At 47.7% G+C, this 20224-nt stretch overlaps 1 protein-coding gene across 1 annotated transcript; it reads left to right on the top strand.

The window, feature by feature from the left end:
* Positions 1-5: 5 nt before the first annotated feature.
* On the top strand, positions 6-19723 carry SLC35E1 (solute carrier family 35 member E1; the record flags this gene model as incomplete). The annotated part of the gene is made up of 6 exons (XM_049639419.1): positions 6-393; positions 797-867; positions 2424-2561; positions 3959-4084; positions 15926-16171; positions 16626-19723. Coding segments are annotated over 6 exons (1200 nt in total), but the record flags the coding sequence as incomplete, so codon positions are not given.
* Between the last annotated feature and the right edge of the window lie 501 nt (positions 19724-20224).

The raw sequence follows: 20224 nt of genomic DNA, 5'->3' as shown, positions 1-20224 counted from the left end.
GCGCGGGGGGCCCGGGAGCGGCGGGCGGCGGCGGCGGCGGGGCGCGCGAGGGCGCGCGGGTGGCGGCGCTGTGCCTCCTGTGGTACGCGCTGAGCGCGGGCGGTAACGTGGTCAACAAGGTGATCCTGAGCGCCTTCCCGTTCCCTGTGACCGTGTCGCTGTGCCACATCCTGGCGCTGTGCGCGGGGCTCCCGCCGCTGCTGCGCGCCTGGCGCGTGCCCCCCGCGCCGCCCGTCTCGGGCCCCGGGCCCGGCCCACATCCGTCTCCCGGCCCGCTGCTGCCGCCGCGCTTCTACCCGCGCTACGTGCTGCCACTCGCCTTCGGCAAGTACTTCGCGTCCGTGTCAGCGCACGTCAGCATCTGGAAGGTGCCGGTGTCCTACGCGCACACTGGTGGGTGCAGCGGCCGGCCTGGGGGGCGGCGGCCGGGACGCGCCGCCCGGGGTTTCGGCGCGTGGGTAGGAGTGCGCTGGCGGGGCTGCGCCCCGACGGCCTGGAATACCAGACCGAGAAGTCAACTTCTGTTGGCGAGGGGCTGGGGGCCAACGAGACTTTTAGCAGGGGAGCGACTCGCACAGGGGTCTAGGGGAGGGAAGTGGCTGGGAAGAGAGCTGGGAGCTGAGCAGGGCGGGTCGCAGCTATTGGGCTGCGGGGAAGCTCCCCGGAAAGAGAAGGGCCGAGGAGGCTTGAGGGGCTGCCAGGCGCTCCCATCGCACTAGTGGAGTTGGGACAGGGTCCCAGGGTGGGTTCTGGGACGGAGACGGCTCCCTGAGAGCCCCCTCGCCTCTCTTTGCAGTCAAGGCTACCATGCCCATCTGGGTGGTTCTCCTGTCCCGGATCATCATGAAGGAGAAGCAGAGCACCAAGGTAACCTGGGAGGGTTCTGGGCCGGTGGGGGCCCCAAGGTCTTCCTGGCTGGTGCCCAGCTGGTGACGTGGTCGCGGCTCCTGGCTTCCTGTCAAATCAGGAAGTCTGCTTAGAGGCTTCTGGTGGCCCTTTCACTAATGTTCTGTAATCACTTTGGAGGCAGTGGTGTGCAGTGTGTGTGCCCCCGAGTTGTCTCTGCCGTGTGGTCTTGGGGACACTCCTGTCCCTCTCAGGTCCAGCTTCCCTTCGTGTTTTGGTTCCCTCCGTGTGGTTGCTAGTGGGCGGTGACTCGGTCCCATCTTGGCCAGGCCCCACGTGCCCCTCCAGGGGGACCCGGAATGGAACATCTGACGTCTTGCTGGAACTCTGACAAAGTTTCACTTCTTCGCGAGTGACCGCAGTCAGGTTGGGGACTTCTGGGGTCCGAAGTGAGGTGCTAGTCAAAAGAGTGATTTTGGCAAAATCCAACAAAGTCTTCGAAATGAAAACAACCAGGAACTGTGAGTGTCTGGGACTGGAAACGAAAGCAACACGCAGAGCCTAGGACCGCATAAGGAAGATGCTTTGGGCACAATCCAGTGTCTGTTCAAGATGCCAAGCCTGGGTATTTCCTGGCTTGGGGCGAGAGGAGCTGTGGCTTCAGCCAGAGACGGCCTTGCTCCTTGTCCTTAAGTGGAAGTGCAACTCCTGTCGTCCCAGCTGGAATCCATTTCGTGCTGGACAGAGCGCCTCTTCTCTAGGTGGTTGGTTTCTGGCATCCTGTATTTTATGTAACTCAGAGTGGCGGTGCCCTGGATCGGCTTATAGAAATTGGGCCACTTCTGGCTGATTTTTTTGTTTCAGCCTCTTTTTTGTCTGTAAGACCTGGGTGTGCTCTGGAACCCGCCCCCAGGGTGATGTCAGGTGTGACTTGTCTCCCTGGGTCCGAGTTGCCTGGGAGGTGTGTAGCTTCATCACTCGATATCACGTCATGTTTATCAGGTTTCCCTGTCGTTCGGGACATTGTACCCAGCTTGGGCAAGGAGCCGGCACCTTCCACTGTGGGGAAGGACTGAGGAATGGCCTAGGCATGTAGGGACCCACCCTATGAGACAGATAAGGCAGGTGATTGTCATTCTTGATCGCAGGGGAAGAAGTGGGACTTAAAGGGAAAGGGGAGAGTCAAATAGCCTAATAGCCTGAGGCCCACAGCCAGCAGGGGGGTGGGGGGGGGGGGGCTGGAATTCAGGTCCCCCAGTCCGGAACCCTTGTTCTGACCCTCTGGGGCGTTTGAGAGGGCCTTACACCACCTCCTAAAATTCCTGCAGTGCCTTTAAAGTGTCCTTTGTAGGAAAAGGGTGAGCTAGAGGTCCAAAATGGATCCCATTTCTCCAGAAGTTTGGAGCCATTTAGCCACCAGATCTCAGGAACCATCACATACGCTCTGGGCCTTGTAAAGTTGGACCTTCCCTTTGGTGAGGGACGGGAGACCGAGGCTCTCCTCCAGGCCCAGGGGCGTGTGGGGGGCAGCCTGGCTCAGCCTCGGCCATCCGCCCCTCCTGCCCCCCTTCCCGCAGGTGTACTTGTCGCTCATCCCCATCATCAGCGGCGTCCTGCTGGCCACTGTCACCGAGTTGTCATTCGACATGTGGGGGCTCATCAGCGCCCTTGCTGCCACACTGTGCTTCTCGCTTCAGAATATTTTCTCCAAAAAGGTATTTGGGTACCGTCTGGGACATGCCTGGTGGTTTGCGGGTACACAGGCGGGCGGCCTGTGAAAATGCGGTCAAGGAGGGTTTCCCTTGGTGTTGAAACAAACAAAAATCCTGTGGCCCTTCTGCTGGTTTTGTATTTGTTTCATTTTCTTAAGTAATTTGTTTCCTTTTATAAAATTAGCATATATTCAATGTGGAAAACTAGAGAAAAGTCCCCCCACCCCCCAAAAATCAGAAAACTTGTGTCAGGTACCATAGTGGGTGCTGGAGATGACTAATCAATAGAGACCTGCCCTGCAGCCAGGGATTTCCACGCTATTGAGCAAAATCACAGTACTTTCCCCTAAAGAACTACTGGGTTTTTTTTTTCTTTTAATGTTTATTATTTTTGAGAGAGAGAGAGTGCAAGCGGGAGAAGGGGGGGGGGGGGGGGAGAGAGAGAGAGAGAGAGAGAGAGAGAGAGAGAGAGAGGACACAGAATCCAAAGCAGGCTCCAGGCTCTGAGATGTCAGCACAGAACCTGACGTGGGGCTCAAACTCACCAACTGTGAGATCTTGACTGGAGCCGAAGTCCAACACTTAACCCACCGAGCCACCCAGGTGCCCCAAAGAGAACTACTGTTAATGCTAGTAGGGGTCTTTTTCTGTACAGTTTTTAGAGTTGTGATATTATAGGTACGTTTCAGAATTGTGCTTTTGAAAAGTAAAATTAGTACATTTTCATTTACGATTACAACATTCTCCCATTTCATTAAAAATTACTGCTCTAGGGACACCTGGGTGGCTCAGTCAGTTGAGCATCTGACTTTGGCTCAGGTCATGATCTCACGGTTCGTGAGTTCCAGCCCCACATCAGGCTCACTGCTGTCAACCTAGTAGTGCAGAGCCAGCTTCTGATCCTCTGTCCCCTGCTCTCTGCCCCTCCCCCACTCGCGCTCTCTCAAAAATAAGTATTTAAGAAAAAAACTATTTTTCTCCAACCATTCATTATAAGGAACGCAGCAACAAACATCTTTGTGTGTGCAGGTTTTCTGTCTCGAGTTATTTCCTTACGTTGTTGGGTCGGAGTATATGAGATATTTATGGCTGCTGATAGACTTTGCCTGGTTGCATTCTGGAATGTGCATGAGCTGATTTAGACATAAACCAGTAGAATTTCAGAGTGCCTGTTTCACTACAGCTTTACCAGTTTTGAGTGTTGGTGTTTTTCACTCTCAGTCCCTCATATTTGTCTTGGGCACGGGCTGTGTGTCTCATCATAGGGCACTGGTAGGTTTGGTGGTCAAGGTCAGATGTCAGGGCTTATGTATAGTCACTGTGTTTGGGGCCTGGGTAACTGGAGCCCTTCTTGCCATGTTTAGTTTCAGTCGGCCTTTACAGAGGTTTTCTCTTTTCAGGTGTTAAGAGATTCACGGATCCACCATCTCCGGCTGCTGAACATCTTGGGCTGCCACGCTGTCTTCTTTATGATCCCCACGTGGGTCCTGGTGGACCTTTCAGCTTTCCTGGTCAGCAGCGACCTGGTGAGTTGGCCGGTGCCACGGACACACCCTTTTCTTAACGAGTTCCAAACCAGTTGCTTTGCCGGGCAGTTACACCTGTGTTGACTTTGGGACATTCGGGGCCCCTGGCAGCCAGCCAGCCCTCTTAAGGCTCAGCTTTGTCATGACGCAGTTTTCGTGCAGTCGAGGAAGTCGTCTTCCTTTGCACTTCCTCCTCCAGCGTGCTGGATCTCAGGTGTTGATGGCTGCTTCATTTGTGCCAGTGGCATCAGGAAGGAAAATGCCAGCACGGGCGACTTTCCTGTCCTGACAGTCTGGCTCAGATCTCACTTTGACTTGTCAAAACTGTGTTTGCATAGCTTGATTCCTCTCTTGGTGTCATCTCCGTCCGTACTTCCTTTACTCTGGGTGTGTGCGGAGCTCTCTGAGCACCAGCATGAAGCTTCCCACCACGTGCAGGGCCAGCCTCCAGACGGTTCACTGGAAGCTAAGCAAGTGAAAAAATAAATAAAAAAGAAACTAAGCAGATGACAGTGATAAGGAGGAGGTAGGCGTGGTTTCTTCAAAGCCGGAGTTACAGAGAGGGTAAGAGAGGGTAGTAAATTTTATTAGGGCTTAATGAGGCCCGATAGAGTTCTTGGCATTGGTCTTCAATCCTCAGCACTGCCTGGAGACATAGTGCACGTTATTTCCATTTTCCAGATGAGGAAAGTGGCTCTGTTCTCACTTCCTTTCCATATTGATTAGCTGTAATTTTTCTGTAAAGAGCTTTCCATCATCACTCAGGACTAGTGTGTTACTTTCAACTACACGAAAAGCAGTTCAGTGCTTTTCTTTCATTTTTTTCTTAATTACCAATTTTTAGAGAACACTTCTTAGCTTAGTGTAAATGTTAACCAGTGAATGGGGGGGGGTGTTTTTTGTGGGAGGGGTAAAGGAAGGTCCTTTTATATATTCTTTTTTTTTCAACATCTTTGTGGACGCCTGTGTCAGTTGCACATCTTAACACTTTTTCTATTTGGATTATCCTGTCTCGGCCAACGGAGTCCTTCCCACTGGCTCCCTGTCCTTCTGACAGCACAGGTCAGCCTTTGGTAGCTTTTGGTCCAGCAGGATGTTGTTTCCCATATCGTGCCTCTCCTGTCCCAGACTTGCAGTCAGCCGCTCCTTCGAGAGTCCGGGTTGCTTGTGGTAGAGAGCGCTGCTGAGAGAGACAGGCCGTGGTGCTCACCGCTGTTGGGTTGTCATTGCTTTTAAGTCTTTGTGGTAGAAAACTAGGAAAGCCCTGTTGGGGCAGAGGGGAGAGTTCATTCCAGTTCATTGCAATGTAACATGACAGGATTCGTCACGGCTGTGATTTTTAAGTGTACGTCTTTTCGGGTACGCTTGATTCCTTCCCGTAATTACTCACGTACAAGATTCCACTGTATGCACACATAATTGCTTCAGAGTGAAAATGCCCACAGGCCAGCTGCGGACAGAATTCTGAGTTTAAGGTTTCTTTGCCGGTCTTCTTTGTCCTTAGGACATGTCCCGTTAAAGATGCACAGTTGGAATGCTGTGTTCTAAGGGCACTGGAAATAATTGTTTTCACAATGTGCCCGTGTCACCAGCTTGTCCGGTTGGGTTCTTTTACTTCCATCTGTTTTCCATTTGTGGCATTGCTTTCCTCCCCCCGCCCCCCAACACTGAATTTGTCAGATACCTTTATATTTCCAAAGCCAAATGAGATGAGGAGGTTTTTTCAAAGAAGTCTGGCTTCGGGGGCGCCTGGGTGGCTCTGTGGGTTATACGTCCAGTCTTGATTTCAGCTCAGGTCATGATCTCAGGGCGTGGAGCTCTGTGCCGGGTGTGGAGCCTCCTTAAGATTCTCTCCATCTCCCTCTCGCCTTCCCCTCCTCGCAAGCACGCACTCCCCACCCCCGCCAAAGTGAATAAACAAAATAAAAACAAAAAATAAAAATATTAAGAAACAAAAAACCCCAAGAAGTCTGGCTTCAGTCCCTATCACCTCCTGCTTTCTTGTCCCTCCCCTGGAGTTCTTCATCGCTATGCTCTTGGTTTATTCTTTCAGGGTTTCTTTTTGCAAGTATAAACACATCTGTATATATTCCTACCTTTCTCCTCCTTACACAGAAAGTGACTTTTTAGGTAGAAAGGAGCACTTTGCTATTTTCCCTCAGTGATATTTCCTGGGGATCGATTATTCCCTATTGACATATTTAGGTCTTTCTCATTCTTTTTATTGGCTGCAGATACTGCTGGTGGGTTTCGTGTCAGTTCTCTTACTACGTCCTGTGACAGCTCCTTAGTGTCTCTGTATACATGCACACAGACACGTGCTTCCAGGCTCGGCTCTAGTAACTTCGCTTGTATTTGCATTCAGGACACGTTTTAGTTTTATTCCAGTGATTACCTTGTTTGTAATACCTTTAGTGACCTGTTCTCTTTGTCGAGCCCATACATATTTTTTACCTTGATGGGGTCCTCGTACGCTCCAACAGTTTTCCGGGGAGCACTCTGTATTTGACAGTGCTGGGGTGTGAAGGCAGGGCCCCTACCTCTCTGGGCTCCCCCTCCCTGCCCTGTGTCTCTGGCACGGACGCCGGGTGACGTGGCCCCATCCCAGTGCTGTGCTTCGTGGCGGTACAGGGAGAAGGATCAGGTAGGAGAGCATCACCTGGAGTCTGCCGCTCGCCGTGTCACCAGGATTCAAAGGCTGTGTGTGGTGGGTAGTTCTGCACACGGGCAGCCCCACTGCTGACAGCTTGACCGAAGCCAGGCAGGGATCACTAGACTCCGAAGCAGGCGGCCTGGTTTTAAAGCTTTTACAAGATGAGTGAAGCAGCTATTTGAGAACAGAAAAGTAAATGGCAGTGGACAGGCTGGGGTTGAAGACCAGATTTCAAATTACCACTGAGTCAGCAGTTTGCTTTGCTTTTCTTCCTTTTTTTTTTTTTTTTTAATTTTTTAAATGTTTTTATTTTTGAGACAGAGAGAGACAGACTATGAGCATGGGAGGGGCAGAGAGAGAGGGAGACACAGAATCCGAAGCAGGCTCCAGGCTCTGAGCCGTCAGCACAGAGCCCAACGTGGGGCTTGAACCCACGGACTGTGAGATCATGAGCTGAGCCGAAGTTGGACACTTAACCGACTGAGCCACCCAGGCACCCCTCTTTTCTTTTTTTTAAGTTTATTTATTTTGAGAGAGAGAGAGCAAGAGTGAGTGGGGCAGGAGCAGAGAGAGGGAGAGACAGAATCCCAAGTAGACTCCTTGCCGTCAGTGAAGAGCCTGACATGAGGCTCGAACTCATGAACCGTGAGATCATGACCCAAGCCGAGATCAAGAGTCAGATGCTTAACTGACTGAGCCACCCAGGTGCCCCTCAGTTTGTCTTTCTTTTGCCTCCTGTATCTTCAGCCTTAACTCGCAGCCCCGGGTGCTGCACGTGGTGAGAACAGAGTGAGACACCCTCTACTTCTGGATCAGGGAATAGGAAAGGGGGTTCCTGATGCTCAGGGTAGGGGAAATGCCCTTCTGGCTTTTTCTGTTATTTTTGTTTCTTTGTTCTCCTGTGTCCCAGGCCCCTGGCAATCCTGTGGCAATGGTAGCAGCAGGGTCCCACAGCACCTGAGATGCTGAGTGAGGGCAGCCTCCCTCTGCGGTCAGAGTGGGATTAGCCCCCACTGTGTATTTTTCTCTTTTAATCAGCCCACTGCTTGGTCCCAAGTAGAGGTACAGTTGTGGGAAGGCCATAGTGTAGAGCGGGATAACTGTGCCCCAGCCCTTTGACTAGAGGACTGGTTCCTAGGGGAACCCTAGGCCACGGTCAGTACCAGGGAGATCGTGGAGGAGGAGGAACTTGGGAAAGTGACCTCAGAAACACCATGAAATCCTAGGCTCACCCCCGAGCTGTACATGTGAGGATCTGACCCTAATAGCACACCAAAGACTGACACTGAATTACGAGGTAGACTGCTGCCCACATCCCAGACTGATTGCTGGGTAGCGCACACTCCGGATGGAGCCGCGTACTGCTGGAGAGGCTTTGGAAACACAACTGACATTGGAACCAACACCCCCAGAAGGCTTGTCAAGCTTGTAGCCTGAACCCAACTGAGTCTGTTAAAACAAAATTCCGTATCAACGTTCTGTAGAGGATTTAAGTAAGACCTACAGTCTTACAATATCCGAAACGTCCAGAATATAATCCAAAATTACTCGGCATATGAAGAACCAGGGAAATTTCAAGTCCCTTCTCATAGAAGACAATTAACAGATGCCAACACTGAGATGACACAGATCTTGGAATTATTGAACAGCGACTATTTTTTTTAAGTTTATCTATTTATTTTGAGAGAGAGCACGAGAGGGCAAGTGGGGGAGGGGCAGAGAGAGGGAGAGAGAGAATCTCAGGCAGGCTCTGCACTATCATTGTAAAGCCCGATGCAGGTCTCAAACCCACAAACCCACAAACCTCAGATCATGACCTGAGCCAAAGTCAGATGCTTAACCAACTGAACCACCTAGGCACCCCTGAAAAATGTCTTAAAAAAAAAAAAAGTATTTACTTTTGAGATAGAGAAAGCACCAGCTGGGAAGGGGCAGAGAGACAGGGAGACAGGAACTGAAGTGGGCTGCACACTGACAACAGAAAGCCCGATGCAGAGCTCAAATTCATGAGGTGTGAGATCATGACCTCAGCCGAAGTCAGACACTTAGCCAACTGAGTCACCCAGGCACCCCCTTAACAATGACTTTAAAGCAATGATTATAATCATGCCCCAAAAGGTAACGTGAATTCTCTTGAGACAAATGTAAAGAATGAAAGGCAGAAGAACCAAATGGAAATTTTGGAAATTCAGAAAGAGTAGCTTAAAAACTCAGTGGATGAGTTCAGTAGTAGAATGGAAATGACAAAGGAAAGGGTCAGTAACTCAAAGATAGATCAATAGAAATTATCCAGTTTGACCCACAGAGAGAAAAAAAAGATTAAAACACAAACAAGCAAAAAATCTGGAAGCAGCCAGAGAAAAATGATGCATTACTTACAGAACAGCGGTTTGAATGACTGTGGATTTCTCATTAGAAACCATGAACACCAGAAAGAGGTGAAATAACATTTTTAAAGTACTGAAACTAAGAACTAGCAACACATAGTTTTATATCCAGTGAATACAGAACCTCCAGAACCAATAGAACTATAAAAAAAAAAACCCACCAAGCAAAAAGATAATATCAGCAACCAACTGGGTATCTCACTGACATTTGTAAAACATTTTACCCAACAACAGTGTAATAGACATTCTTTCCAGGTATTCATGGAACATTCACCAAGACAAACCATATTCTGTGTCATAAAACAAACTTTAACAAAAAATCTGAAAACATACAGGGGTGCCTGAGTGGCTCAGTTGGTTAAGTGTTGACTTTTGATCTCGGCTCAGGTCACAACCTCATGATTTGTGGGTTTGAGCCCCGTGTCGGGCTTTGTGCTGACAGCACAGAGCCTCCTTGGGATTCTCTGTCTCCCTCTCTCTCTTTCTGCCCCTACCCCACCTGTTCTCTCTCTCTCTTCTCTCTCTCTCTATAAATAAATTAAAAAAAAAAAAAGATACGAAAACATACAAAGTATCTTCTTTGACAGCAGTAACAGGAAAATCTCCACAAACATTTAGAAATTAAGTAACACATTTCTAAATGATGCAGGGCCCAAGAGGAAGCCTCAAGGGAAATAAAAAATATTTTCAACTGAAGCAAAACAGAAAAGAAGACATTACAAACACCAAGAGTGAAAGAGGGAATATCACTATAGACCTCACAGACATTAAAATGATAGAGATATTACTGACTATTCTATATACAGCATAGATGAAATAGACCAATTCTTCATAAACCACAAACTATCAAAACTCACCTACCCAAGATGAACTAGATAACCTAAATAGTCCTATAGCTTTTTTTTTTTTATTTTTTTTTATTTTTTGATGTTTTATTTTTATTTTTGAGAGAGAGAGGGAGACACAGAATCCAAGGCAGGCTCCAGGCTCTGAGCTGTCAGCACAGAGCCCTATGTGGGGCTCAAACTCACGAACCGCGAGATCATGACCTGAGCCAAAGTCAGACACTTAACCAACTGAGCCACCCAGGCACCCCAGTACTCCTATAGCTTTTAAGGAAATTGAATTCATAGGTTCAAACATTCTAAAAAGAAATCATCAGGCCCAGCTGGTTTCACTGGCAAATTCTACCAGACATTTAAGAAAAAATAAATATCGATTCTACACAGTCTCCTCCAGAAAACAGAAGACAGGGGAATGCTTTGGGCCATATAACAAAACCAGTATTCCTCATGGACGTTGGGGCAAAAGTTAACAGAATATTAGTAGGGGCACCTGGGTGCCTCAGTTGGCTGAACATCCAACTCTTGATTTCAGCTCAGATCGTGATTTCAGGGACATGGGATCAAGCCCCACATCGGGCTCTGTGCCAAGCATGGAGCCTACTTAAGATTCATTCTGTCTCTCTCGCTCGCTTGCTCTCCCCATTCCCCCCACTCACATTCTCTGTCTAAAAATTAAAAAAAATAAAAAAATATTTTTAAAAGCCCCAAATACTAGTAAATCGAATGTAGCAATGTATAAAAAGCATAATACACTATGACAAAATGGGATTTAAATCAAGAATGCAAGGCTAATTCAATATTTGAAAATCAGTGTAATCTCTAACAGTTTAACAAAGAAAATCACTTATTCATTTCAACTGATACAGAAAAGGCATCTGACAAAACCCAACATCATTCATGAAGATAAACACAACTAGGGGCGCCTGGATGGCTCAGTTGGTTGAGCATCCGACTCTTGGTTTTAGTGCAGGTCATGATCTCACTATGTAAGATCAAGCCCGGAGTCGCAGATCCCACTTAAGATTTTCTTCCTCCTCCTCTGCCCCTCCCCGACTCATGCATGCACATGCATGCTCTCTCTCAAAATAAAATAAAATACAAAGTCAACAAACTAGAAATAGAAGGAAACTTCCTCAACCTGATTTTTTTTTACACGAAAGCTGATTCTTACCATCAACAGCCATTCTTTAAACATGAACATGCATATAGAATATTCTGCACACACATCACAGTTTTTAACATTAACGGTTAAACACACAACCTACATCCTCATGAAAATAGTCAAAATGCAAACATAAAACAAAAGTCTTACTAATTTTTAAAAAGTTTGTGTTGGGTCCCATTTGTACAACATAATTAATTTAGACGTTTTCATTTTGGCTGTACATGAAAAAAGCAGCCAGTTGAAAATAAAGTCATTGAGGGTTTTTAAATAGCAGAATAGGCAGTTTTGCCATGCAGGAGAAACAATGTTAAATATTAGTTTTCCCAAAAAATCCACATTTAAAAATATTTAGTTCAAGTCACAGAATTTTTCTCAGTAGAGACCTCAATGTGATGCATAATTAGCTGCCTTAGATGGCCCATTTGAAAGGACGGTGTCCCTTCCCCAGTATAACGTTACTGATTTTGGCACAGAAAAGAAGTCTTAAGTATGAGAACATGATAAAAAAAGATGGAAGAGAACAGAGGAAAGAAAAACAGCAAGAAAGAGTACATGAGCTAGTAGTCGCAATCACTGAAAACTGCATTCTCAGCCACTGCAGAATACTAACACCATGATGAAAGATTGGAGGTTTTTCCTGCTAAATTCAAGAATAATTTCAGGATGTTCATGCTCAACATGTTTATTCCACATCATACTTGACATCCTGGCCGGTGCAATAAGACAAGAAAAAGAAATAAATAGATTTGAAAGGAAGAAATAAAATTCTAACCAGTAAAACCTTGTTCTTTAGTATTAATTATAAATAATTGCTTGAATTTTAACTTCAATTTTTCTCCTTGGAAAAGGTGGTAATGAAGAAAAGTTGAGATCCATTAATCTACACAGGCATACCTTGTTTTATCGCACTTAGCTTTATCACACTTCGCAGATACTCCATTTTTTACAAATTGAAGGTTTGTGGCAACCTCACATCAAGGAAATCTGTTGGTGCCGTTTTCCCAACAGCATTTGCTCACTGTGTCTTTGTGTCATGTTTTAGTAATCTTTGCAGTCTTAAAAACTTCTTAATTGTTACTGCATTTGTTATGGTGATCTATGATGAGTGATTATGACTGACTGAAAGCTCAGGTGATGGTTGGCATTTGGGAGTAATAAAGTTCTGTACATTTAATTAAGGCGTACCCCTTTTTTAAGACATAATGCTATTGCACATTTAATAGTCTACAGTATAATATAACTTCTATACGCACTGAGAAACAAAATTCACTTGACTTGCTTTATCGCAATATTTCCTTTATTGCAGTGGTCTGTAAGTGAACCTGCAATATTGCGAAGATATATGCCTGTATATCTGTGTGTGTGCACGTGTGTGTGTGTGTGTGTGAGAGAGAGTGTGCGCGCGCGTGTGGATAGATAGATAGGTATTGAGTTTTTTTAATCTTAAAGCTGATTGGAATATTTACGTAGATAGGCAGACAAACTGGAATAGTCAAAATAAGTCTAAGAAAGAATAAACTTGGAGGAATCACATTATTTAAAGACTTAGTATTAAGGTACAGATACTGGTTAAGGGGGAGACACATAAATCAGTGGAGCAGAATCGTGTGCAACTAAATGCACACAAATTTGGGTAATTGATTTTTGACAAAGATTCAAAAGCAATCACAGGGCAAAGGGTAGTTTAACAAATGGTGTTGGAACAACTGGACATCGATAAGGAAAAATCTGAGCCTTGACTTAGACCTCACACATTACAGAAAACTTAACTCATAATGTATTCTAGACTTAAATGTAATGATAACCTTTAGGGGAAAAGAAACACACACACAGGAGAAAAATCTTCATCATGACTTGGGATTAGTTCTTAAGACATTCCACCAAAAGCAAAGTCCATAAAGAAAAAATTGGTAAATGGAGTCTCATTAAAATTCAAAACTTTTGCTCTGTGAAGACACTACTAAGTGAAAGAAAAGACAGACTCCCAACTGGGAGGAAATATTTGCAAATGACGTACTAACAGAGAACTTGTGTTTTGAATATATAAAGAACTCTCAAAACTCACTAGCAAGATCATAACTTGCTTAAAAATGGGCAAAGGACTTGAACAGACTTTTTCCCATTGGGACTGTCTAGATGGCATGTAAATAGGCAAGTAAAATATGCTCAACATCATTAGGCACTAGAGAGAAACAGAACCATAATAAGATCCACCTCATACCTATTAGAATGGCTGTAATAATAAAAAAATACAATGCCATGTTTGTCAAGGATAAGGCACAGCTAGAATTCTTATATGTTGTTGGAGTAAATACAGAGTGGTACAACCATTCTAGAAAACATTTGGGAGTTTCTTCTGAAGTTAAACATACGCTAATCGTATGACCCAGCAATCTCACATGTGGGTGTTAACTTTAGAGAAATGAAACTCAAGTTCACACAAATGTTTATAGCAACTCCACTCGTGACCTCATGACCACCAAAAACTGGACACAACCCAGATGTCCTTCAACAAGCGGGTGAATAAAAAATGAAACAAGCCCACTTTGGTACATTCATACAACGGAGAGTTGCTTGGCAATGAAAAAGGTCATCAGCTGTTGTTCCTTATGACAGCTTGGGTGGATGTCACAGGCATTATTGCTGAGTGAAAGCAGCCTGTCTGAGAAAGTTCCATCCTGTATCATTCCAGTTCTAGGATCGTCTCTAAAAGGACAAACCTAGAGGGAAGGAGAACACACCGTTAGTTTACCTGGATTGGGGAAGGGGATTCATACCAAGAGGCCTGGGAGGGTGTTTCGGGGTGAGGGAGTGGTTCTGAATCCTGATTGTGTGGGGAAGAAACACTTGACTGGTATCAGTTTTTTTTAAAAGCTGGATTGACTGGGTTCCTTTTCTGAGAAATAGGGATCTAGGCAAGCTGGCTGGCTCATAAAAACAGCTTGTAAGACCATGTCGGTCATCTCAGGAAAGGACTCGGGAGTGAACAGGTCAGCTTGCCACAGAAGCATGCTGGTGGGCTCACGTGCCTTACAGGGGCTGTTCCAACGAGGGGCAAAAGTCAGAGTGACCGTGAGGTCACCTAAGTGTATCTTGCTGCCCTTTGAGAGGACCTTGTGATCCCTCTCTCTCTCTGAGGGTGGTGGAGATGGAATCAGGTGGCCATTCTAAGACCGTTCCAGCTCCCATGCTGGCAGGCCACTAAATGCCACCTTCCCGGAGGGACCCAGCTGTGTCCAGTACCAATGTGGCTTGAGGACTGGGATGCAGAGAGGAGGTGCCACCGCGCAGCTTTGCTGGCTTTGCTACCTTCACTGAGCCACACTAGGTCTTGAGGGTGCTCTGCCCTTGGAGCACGGGGACGTGGGGATTGTCCCAGCACTCCAGACGAGGTCAGACACTGCAGAGGTGGACAGCCTGGAGCTGTGCGTGGCTGGTGTACTGTCTCCTGGGGCCCTTCCCCTGGCCGCCCTGCCCTGTAGCAGCCTCTTGGTGCCCCTTGGTTCCTCAGGACTGGTACCGAGGTAGGACTGTGGGAGGTGGGGAGGCATAGGAGTGGTGCCACATGCCTTCCGGTATCCAGCTCTGAATAGATGTCCGTAACTGTTCAGCACTGGGCATTCCCAGCCGCCTGGCGGGGGCAGCCCCCCACCTAATTCTCAGCTGCTGCCTGTTCTGGGATCAACCCAGTCTCAGGGGGAGGGGTGGGGGAAGGGGGTTCTGTGGTCCAGATGTCTGCTAGTTGTGAGTTCTTAACTTCTGGGCCCCCTTGATCAGAGTGCCTCATTCCAGAGAGGGTCAGATGATAACTAAAGTTTTTGAGAACATCTCGTGTTTGGCTTGGACTGTTTTAAAGCACTTTCACGGCCATGAACCCTTTTGATTGTCCCCGCAGCAGCACTGTGTGGGCTCAGCAGGGTCAGTGTCTTCTGTCGCACAGAGGAAGAAAGTGTGACTTGAAAGGTCAGGTGGCTGGAGGTGAAGGGCGGGGAGGAGGGGGGGTGGTTCTCAGTAACAGGGCAGACCCAGGGCTTCTTGCTTCTAGCCTGGGACTCTTGTATTACTAGGTTCTGTGCATACTCAGGGGCTGCCTTCCCAGGGCCTCCCTGTCCTACAGAACGTGTCATGTCTGCCACAGTCTGAATGTGTCCCCCCCACTCAAATTTCTATGTTGAAACCCAGCCCCTCATATGATGGTATGAGGAGGTGAGGCCCTCGTCAGACAGGGTCGGTTGGCCTTATAAAATGAGACCCAGTGAGTTCTCGCCCCTTCCACCACATGAGGGCACCGTGAGAAGACCCCACCTATGAACTGGGAAGCTCACACAAGACACTGAGTCTCTTTGATCTTGAACTTCCTGGCTTCCCGAACGGTGAGAAATAAATGTCTATTGTTTATACCCCCCACCCGCCCATGGCATTTTGTTATAGCAGCTCAGTTGGACTGAGACAGTGTCCAGTAAGCAGACCTTGCTCTGCTAACCCCACAGCTCCCAGTCCTCACTGTCCGGGACAAGGGAAGCTCCAGTTCACCTCGTGCTCTCCACCCTTGGGGCTCTTGGAGCCTCCCCGTCCTCAGCAGCAACGGAGTGGATTATTGCTGTGCCTGCGTGCAGTGTCGCGAGGGTCAGAGGTTGCGCAGATCAGGCACCTGTTATTACACGGCAACACACAGCTGGAACTGCTCCCCGCCTGGACGCCGACCCCAGTAAGCCACTTTGTGCCTCTCCCCCACTTCTGCCAGGGCCAGCATGTGACCCCAGTGCTGTTCTTGTTTTCTCGTCTCTGTAGACCTATGTGTCCCAGTGGCCCTGGACGCTCCTGCTCCTGGCTGTCAGCGGCTTCTGTAACTTTGCCCAGAATGTCATTGCCTTCAGCATCCTCAACCTCATCAGCCCTCTGAGCTACTCCGTTGCCAATGCCACCAAGAGAATCATGGTCATCACGGTGTCCTTGATCATGCTGCAAAACCCAGTCACCAGCACCAACGTCCTAGGCATGATGACAGCCATCCTGGGGGTCTTTCTGTATAACAAAGTGAGTCTGAGGTGGGGTGGGGTGTCCCCTCGATACCCAAGGAGGCACCAAGAGTCAGTGGAGGGGAGAAGAAAGGGCCTCACCCTGAGCCAAGAGGCTGGGGTTCCAGCTCCCAGCTTTGTGGCTGACTGGTTTATGGTGTTGGTGTGGCCCTTCCTAGCCCGGCTTTCCTTTTCCTGTGTAGATTATTCTGGGTCCGTGCCATACTCCAGCTGTGGCTTTTGGGTCTGTGGAGACTCTGTCAGGGATCTCACGGTCTCCTCAAGAAGACCGTGTTCAGTCCAGTGTAAAGACACAGATGGCTCACAGGGACGGCTGGCCATGCCTGAGCCCTGCTAGGGCCAGTGCTTCGGTGGTGCCTTGAAGGGCTGCTCGGATGCCCGTTGCTCCTCTGTCCTGTGTGCATGTCCTGGGGAAGGAGCCAGTTGTCTCACTGACTCTCTTGATCTTGCAGACCAAGTACGATGCCAATCAGCAAGCCCGGAAGCACCTCCTCCCTGTCACAACGGGGGACCTGAGCAGTAAGGAACATCACCGGAGCCCCCTGGAAAAACCCCACAATGGCATCCTCTTCCCCCAGCACGGGGACTATCAGTATGGCCGCAACAACATCTTAACAGATCACTTCCAGTACAGTCGGCAGAGCTACCCAAACTCATACAGTTTGAACCGTTATGACGTGTAGAGTGTAGAGGGCAGGGTGGTACCTGTGTGACTCCTTCCCCCACTCCCTAGCAGTACCAGAAACTTCTGACAACCAGTGAATGTACAACCCAGCCGAGGGGACGGTGCACAACCATCAGAAGACCCTGGGCTTCCCAGCCCCTTGGGGGCAGCAGGACGCTGCCCTGCAGTAAGGGCCACCGCCCTCAAGCTCCCGTGTTCCAGGCCCTTTCTTCCTGGAGTCTGTCATCCGAGGGCTGTGTTGCTGTGGAGATCTTGGCCAGGTTTTTACCTTTCTGTGTGGACTTCTTCCCCAAGTCATGTATTTGAGAGTTCTCGTTCTGCTTTCCAGATAGTATTTCCAGGTAACTCTCCGGAGAGGCGGGATCACTGTGGATGCAGACCTCCCCGAGCAGGCAAGAGGGGGTTCCCGGGGGCCAAGGAAAGGACAGTAGGATGGTGCTGGAGAATGACAAACTAGCTGCTTCAATTCCGCTGCTCAGATAGGCCAAGGGCCGAGGCAGGCATGGAGCAGAGGGGTACTAATTAAAAGCATCTCCAGCAACATAGATGGACCCAGTTTCCGGCCAACCCCTTGGCCGTTTGCAGTTACTGGCAGATCTTCCAAAGAGAAAAGCTACTGCAATTAGCCTTGAATTCTTGGAGCCTAATTCTTTGACCTGCAAGTCAGAGTCAGTATATGTCCAGATCCAGAGGGAAGGGCAGCTGCTGTCTCCTGTGCCCTCTCTTTCCTAGCCAGAGCAGGGCACCTCTCCTTGCTGGGGACAGCAAAGGGGGAGTGGCTGAGGGGCTGTCAGAGCATTAGGAAATCACGTTCAGTGTTTCAAGCTCTGTTTTTGTAATATTCGTTTTGTCTTTTCTGATGAGTCTTCGCTTCTGTGACGACTTAGTAGGATGTTTGGTGGGGAGATGTTAACTTGATGAGGATCTTGCATTTTTCTAGGGAATATTTTGCAGTTGTGTGTGTTTATGCCATTGTCTCCTATGGGGGGTGGGGCGCATGAGGACTGGCTTATAGATTGAAAACGCTTTTGTTCTTAAATGTTTAAAAACAAGAAAAACTCCTTCTGGTGATGCGTGTCTTGATACATTTCAGCATTAGTAGGAAGCGCTGAAGTTTCTGAAGCTCCTAATGGCCCCAGCCGCCGAAAGCAGAATGAATCAAGAATGTCATCTCAACAGTTTGTGTAATAGATGAGACCACAGCACTTTGATTCCATGACCTGATCTGGTGGGGTGTCTGCGTTAGGATCGGAACCATGTCCTGGTGAAGGGGAGAAGCGGCGAGCACCAAGCTAGGATTTGGGTTTGGATAAATCACGTATCAGGAAAATGATGTGGCCCCAGCAGATAGCCCATGTGCCGAGGTTCAGGTCAGGGTCTCCATCTTTCCTAGCGTCACAAGAGGATGCTGTCCTCGCAGAGGGGACCGCTGGCTCAGCTGCTGGGGTCCCTGGTGATGTCTGCCTTCCTTCGGGGCTGTGCCCAACCTCTTGAATAGGCACTCGGAGGAAGGCGCAGGTGGGACAGTGGGTCACCCTTTATGTCTTGGTGAGACATTTCCCCGTCTGAGGGAGTACCATAGCTTATGATGGACTCCTGGTTTGGTTATTTTTGTCAGCTTATGAGTGGGCTGTTCCTGGAGGTCACCCGGTCCCCTTGTGGCTGGAGTTTATGCACCACCAGCCTCAGGTCCCTGTGTGTTCACGTGTCGTTCACTTTCTTTGTAATTATTTTGGTTGGCCCCAAGTTTTGAGACGGTTGCTGTGTAAAACGGGAAGGGGAAATCTGAAGGGCATTTGTGAAAAGAGTTTGCTGAGTGTCTTCACAGAGGCATTACAGTCTGTAGCTGAACTTTTCTCACTGGTGACTAGCAACAAATGGGGGTAATTCTGCACCACAAAGATACTGTGGTAGTTGTTTTTATGATTATAGTGACTGAGTCCTTGAACAGATAATTGAACTCCAAAATGAACTGTGTGTCTTTTCAGGTTTAATGAAATTTATGATGTTGCTAAAATTTGTATATTGTTTCCCTTTTCCAATGCAAGATCTGCTGGCGAGGGGAAAAGACTGGTTTTATTACGGTTTATAAATTAATAAATGGGGTATTTAATTCTGTACATAAATCTGCAGCAAGTACATACACTGGAATGAATGAGACAATCATATTAGACCAAATCATCCGATCAAAAGACAAAGACATACTTTTGAGACTTGAAGGTTCAGAGCTGACACTGACCTCCTGAAGGCCAGTTTTCCAGCCACTTTGGCCCTGGCCTACCACCCCCGCCCACTCCCACATTCCCATTTGCAGCTCTGTTCCCCTCTCCCTCTCCCTTGCTGGGGTTTGTGGCAGGAAATTAATCTACCCATCCTTTGTGTGGTCTTGCCTAGGACACTAACTCGAACCCAACTCCTTCATTTTACAGAAGGGGAAACTGAGGCTCAGAGGGCATTTTCGAATAGTGTTTGTTCACTATTTTGAGACTTGGTGTGGACTTTTTAAGCACCTTATTTTAAGTCATTCGTTATAGGGAAAATCAAACCCCTATTACAAAGGAGAGAAACCAAACATGTTGAAGTGAAGAAGCACTTGGGATTTCTCAATTTTGCTGTGTATTTGGTATACATCATGCAACAGGCCCTTTATTGTTGCTGGGATACAACCAGACCCGGGTAACTTAAGGTCTAACAGCCTTAAAGGGATAGAACATTAAATTATTAAAGGAACTGAAAATTGTGAATTCTTTTTTTTCAGTGGTCACCTGTTTTCAAGAATTAAATGCTATAGACTTCTGTGGGATTGATACTGTGTGTATATTCATTGATGGCATTTACCAAAAATAAACGATGGTCTCCAGGGAATCATGACTGGTCCTAATTTGTCAGTGAGGGTCTGAGTGACCCTGTCTTCAGTGTGCCCGGCAACAAAACATGTAAGAAACAGAACGAACCAACTTGATTCTCACATCTGAGTAAACTGCAACTTTTTTTCCTGAGCCAAAGATGAGGACATGTGATGTGTGAATTTATGACATGGTAGAATAAAACCAGAGACACAGCTCAGCAGTTAATGACATGCCTTTATTGAACAAAATAACACGGAAAACCCAAGAACATGTAGCAGCTGTTTTCATGGAGCGTATTTTTGAGGAATAATGGCTAATAGTGAGACCTGCTCCACGCCTAACACAGTGGTGGATTTTCCCCACACAATCCTTACAAGGTTTATTAACTTTATTTTACAGATGAAAATGAGGCTCGAGGGGGTTATCACACAGTAAGTCTGCCTCCAAAGCCCATCCCTCCCCCCATATTAACTCAGAAACCCATTACCTACAGAATTTCCTTCAGCCACAGTTGAAG

This window comes from Panthera uncia, chromosome A2 (assembly GCF_023721935.1).
Source record: "Panthera uncia isolate 11264 chromosome A2, Puncia_PCG_1.0, whole genome shotgun sequence".
NCBI classification, from domain to species: domain Eukaryota; kingdom Metazoa; phylum Chordata; class Mammalia; order Carnivora; family Felidae; genus Panthera; species Panthera uncia.
This window is presented reverse-complemented; position numbering and strand designations above follow the sequence as displayed.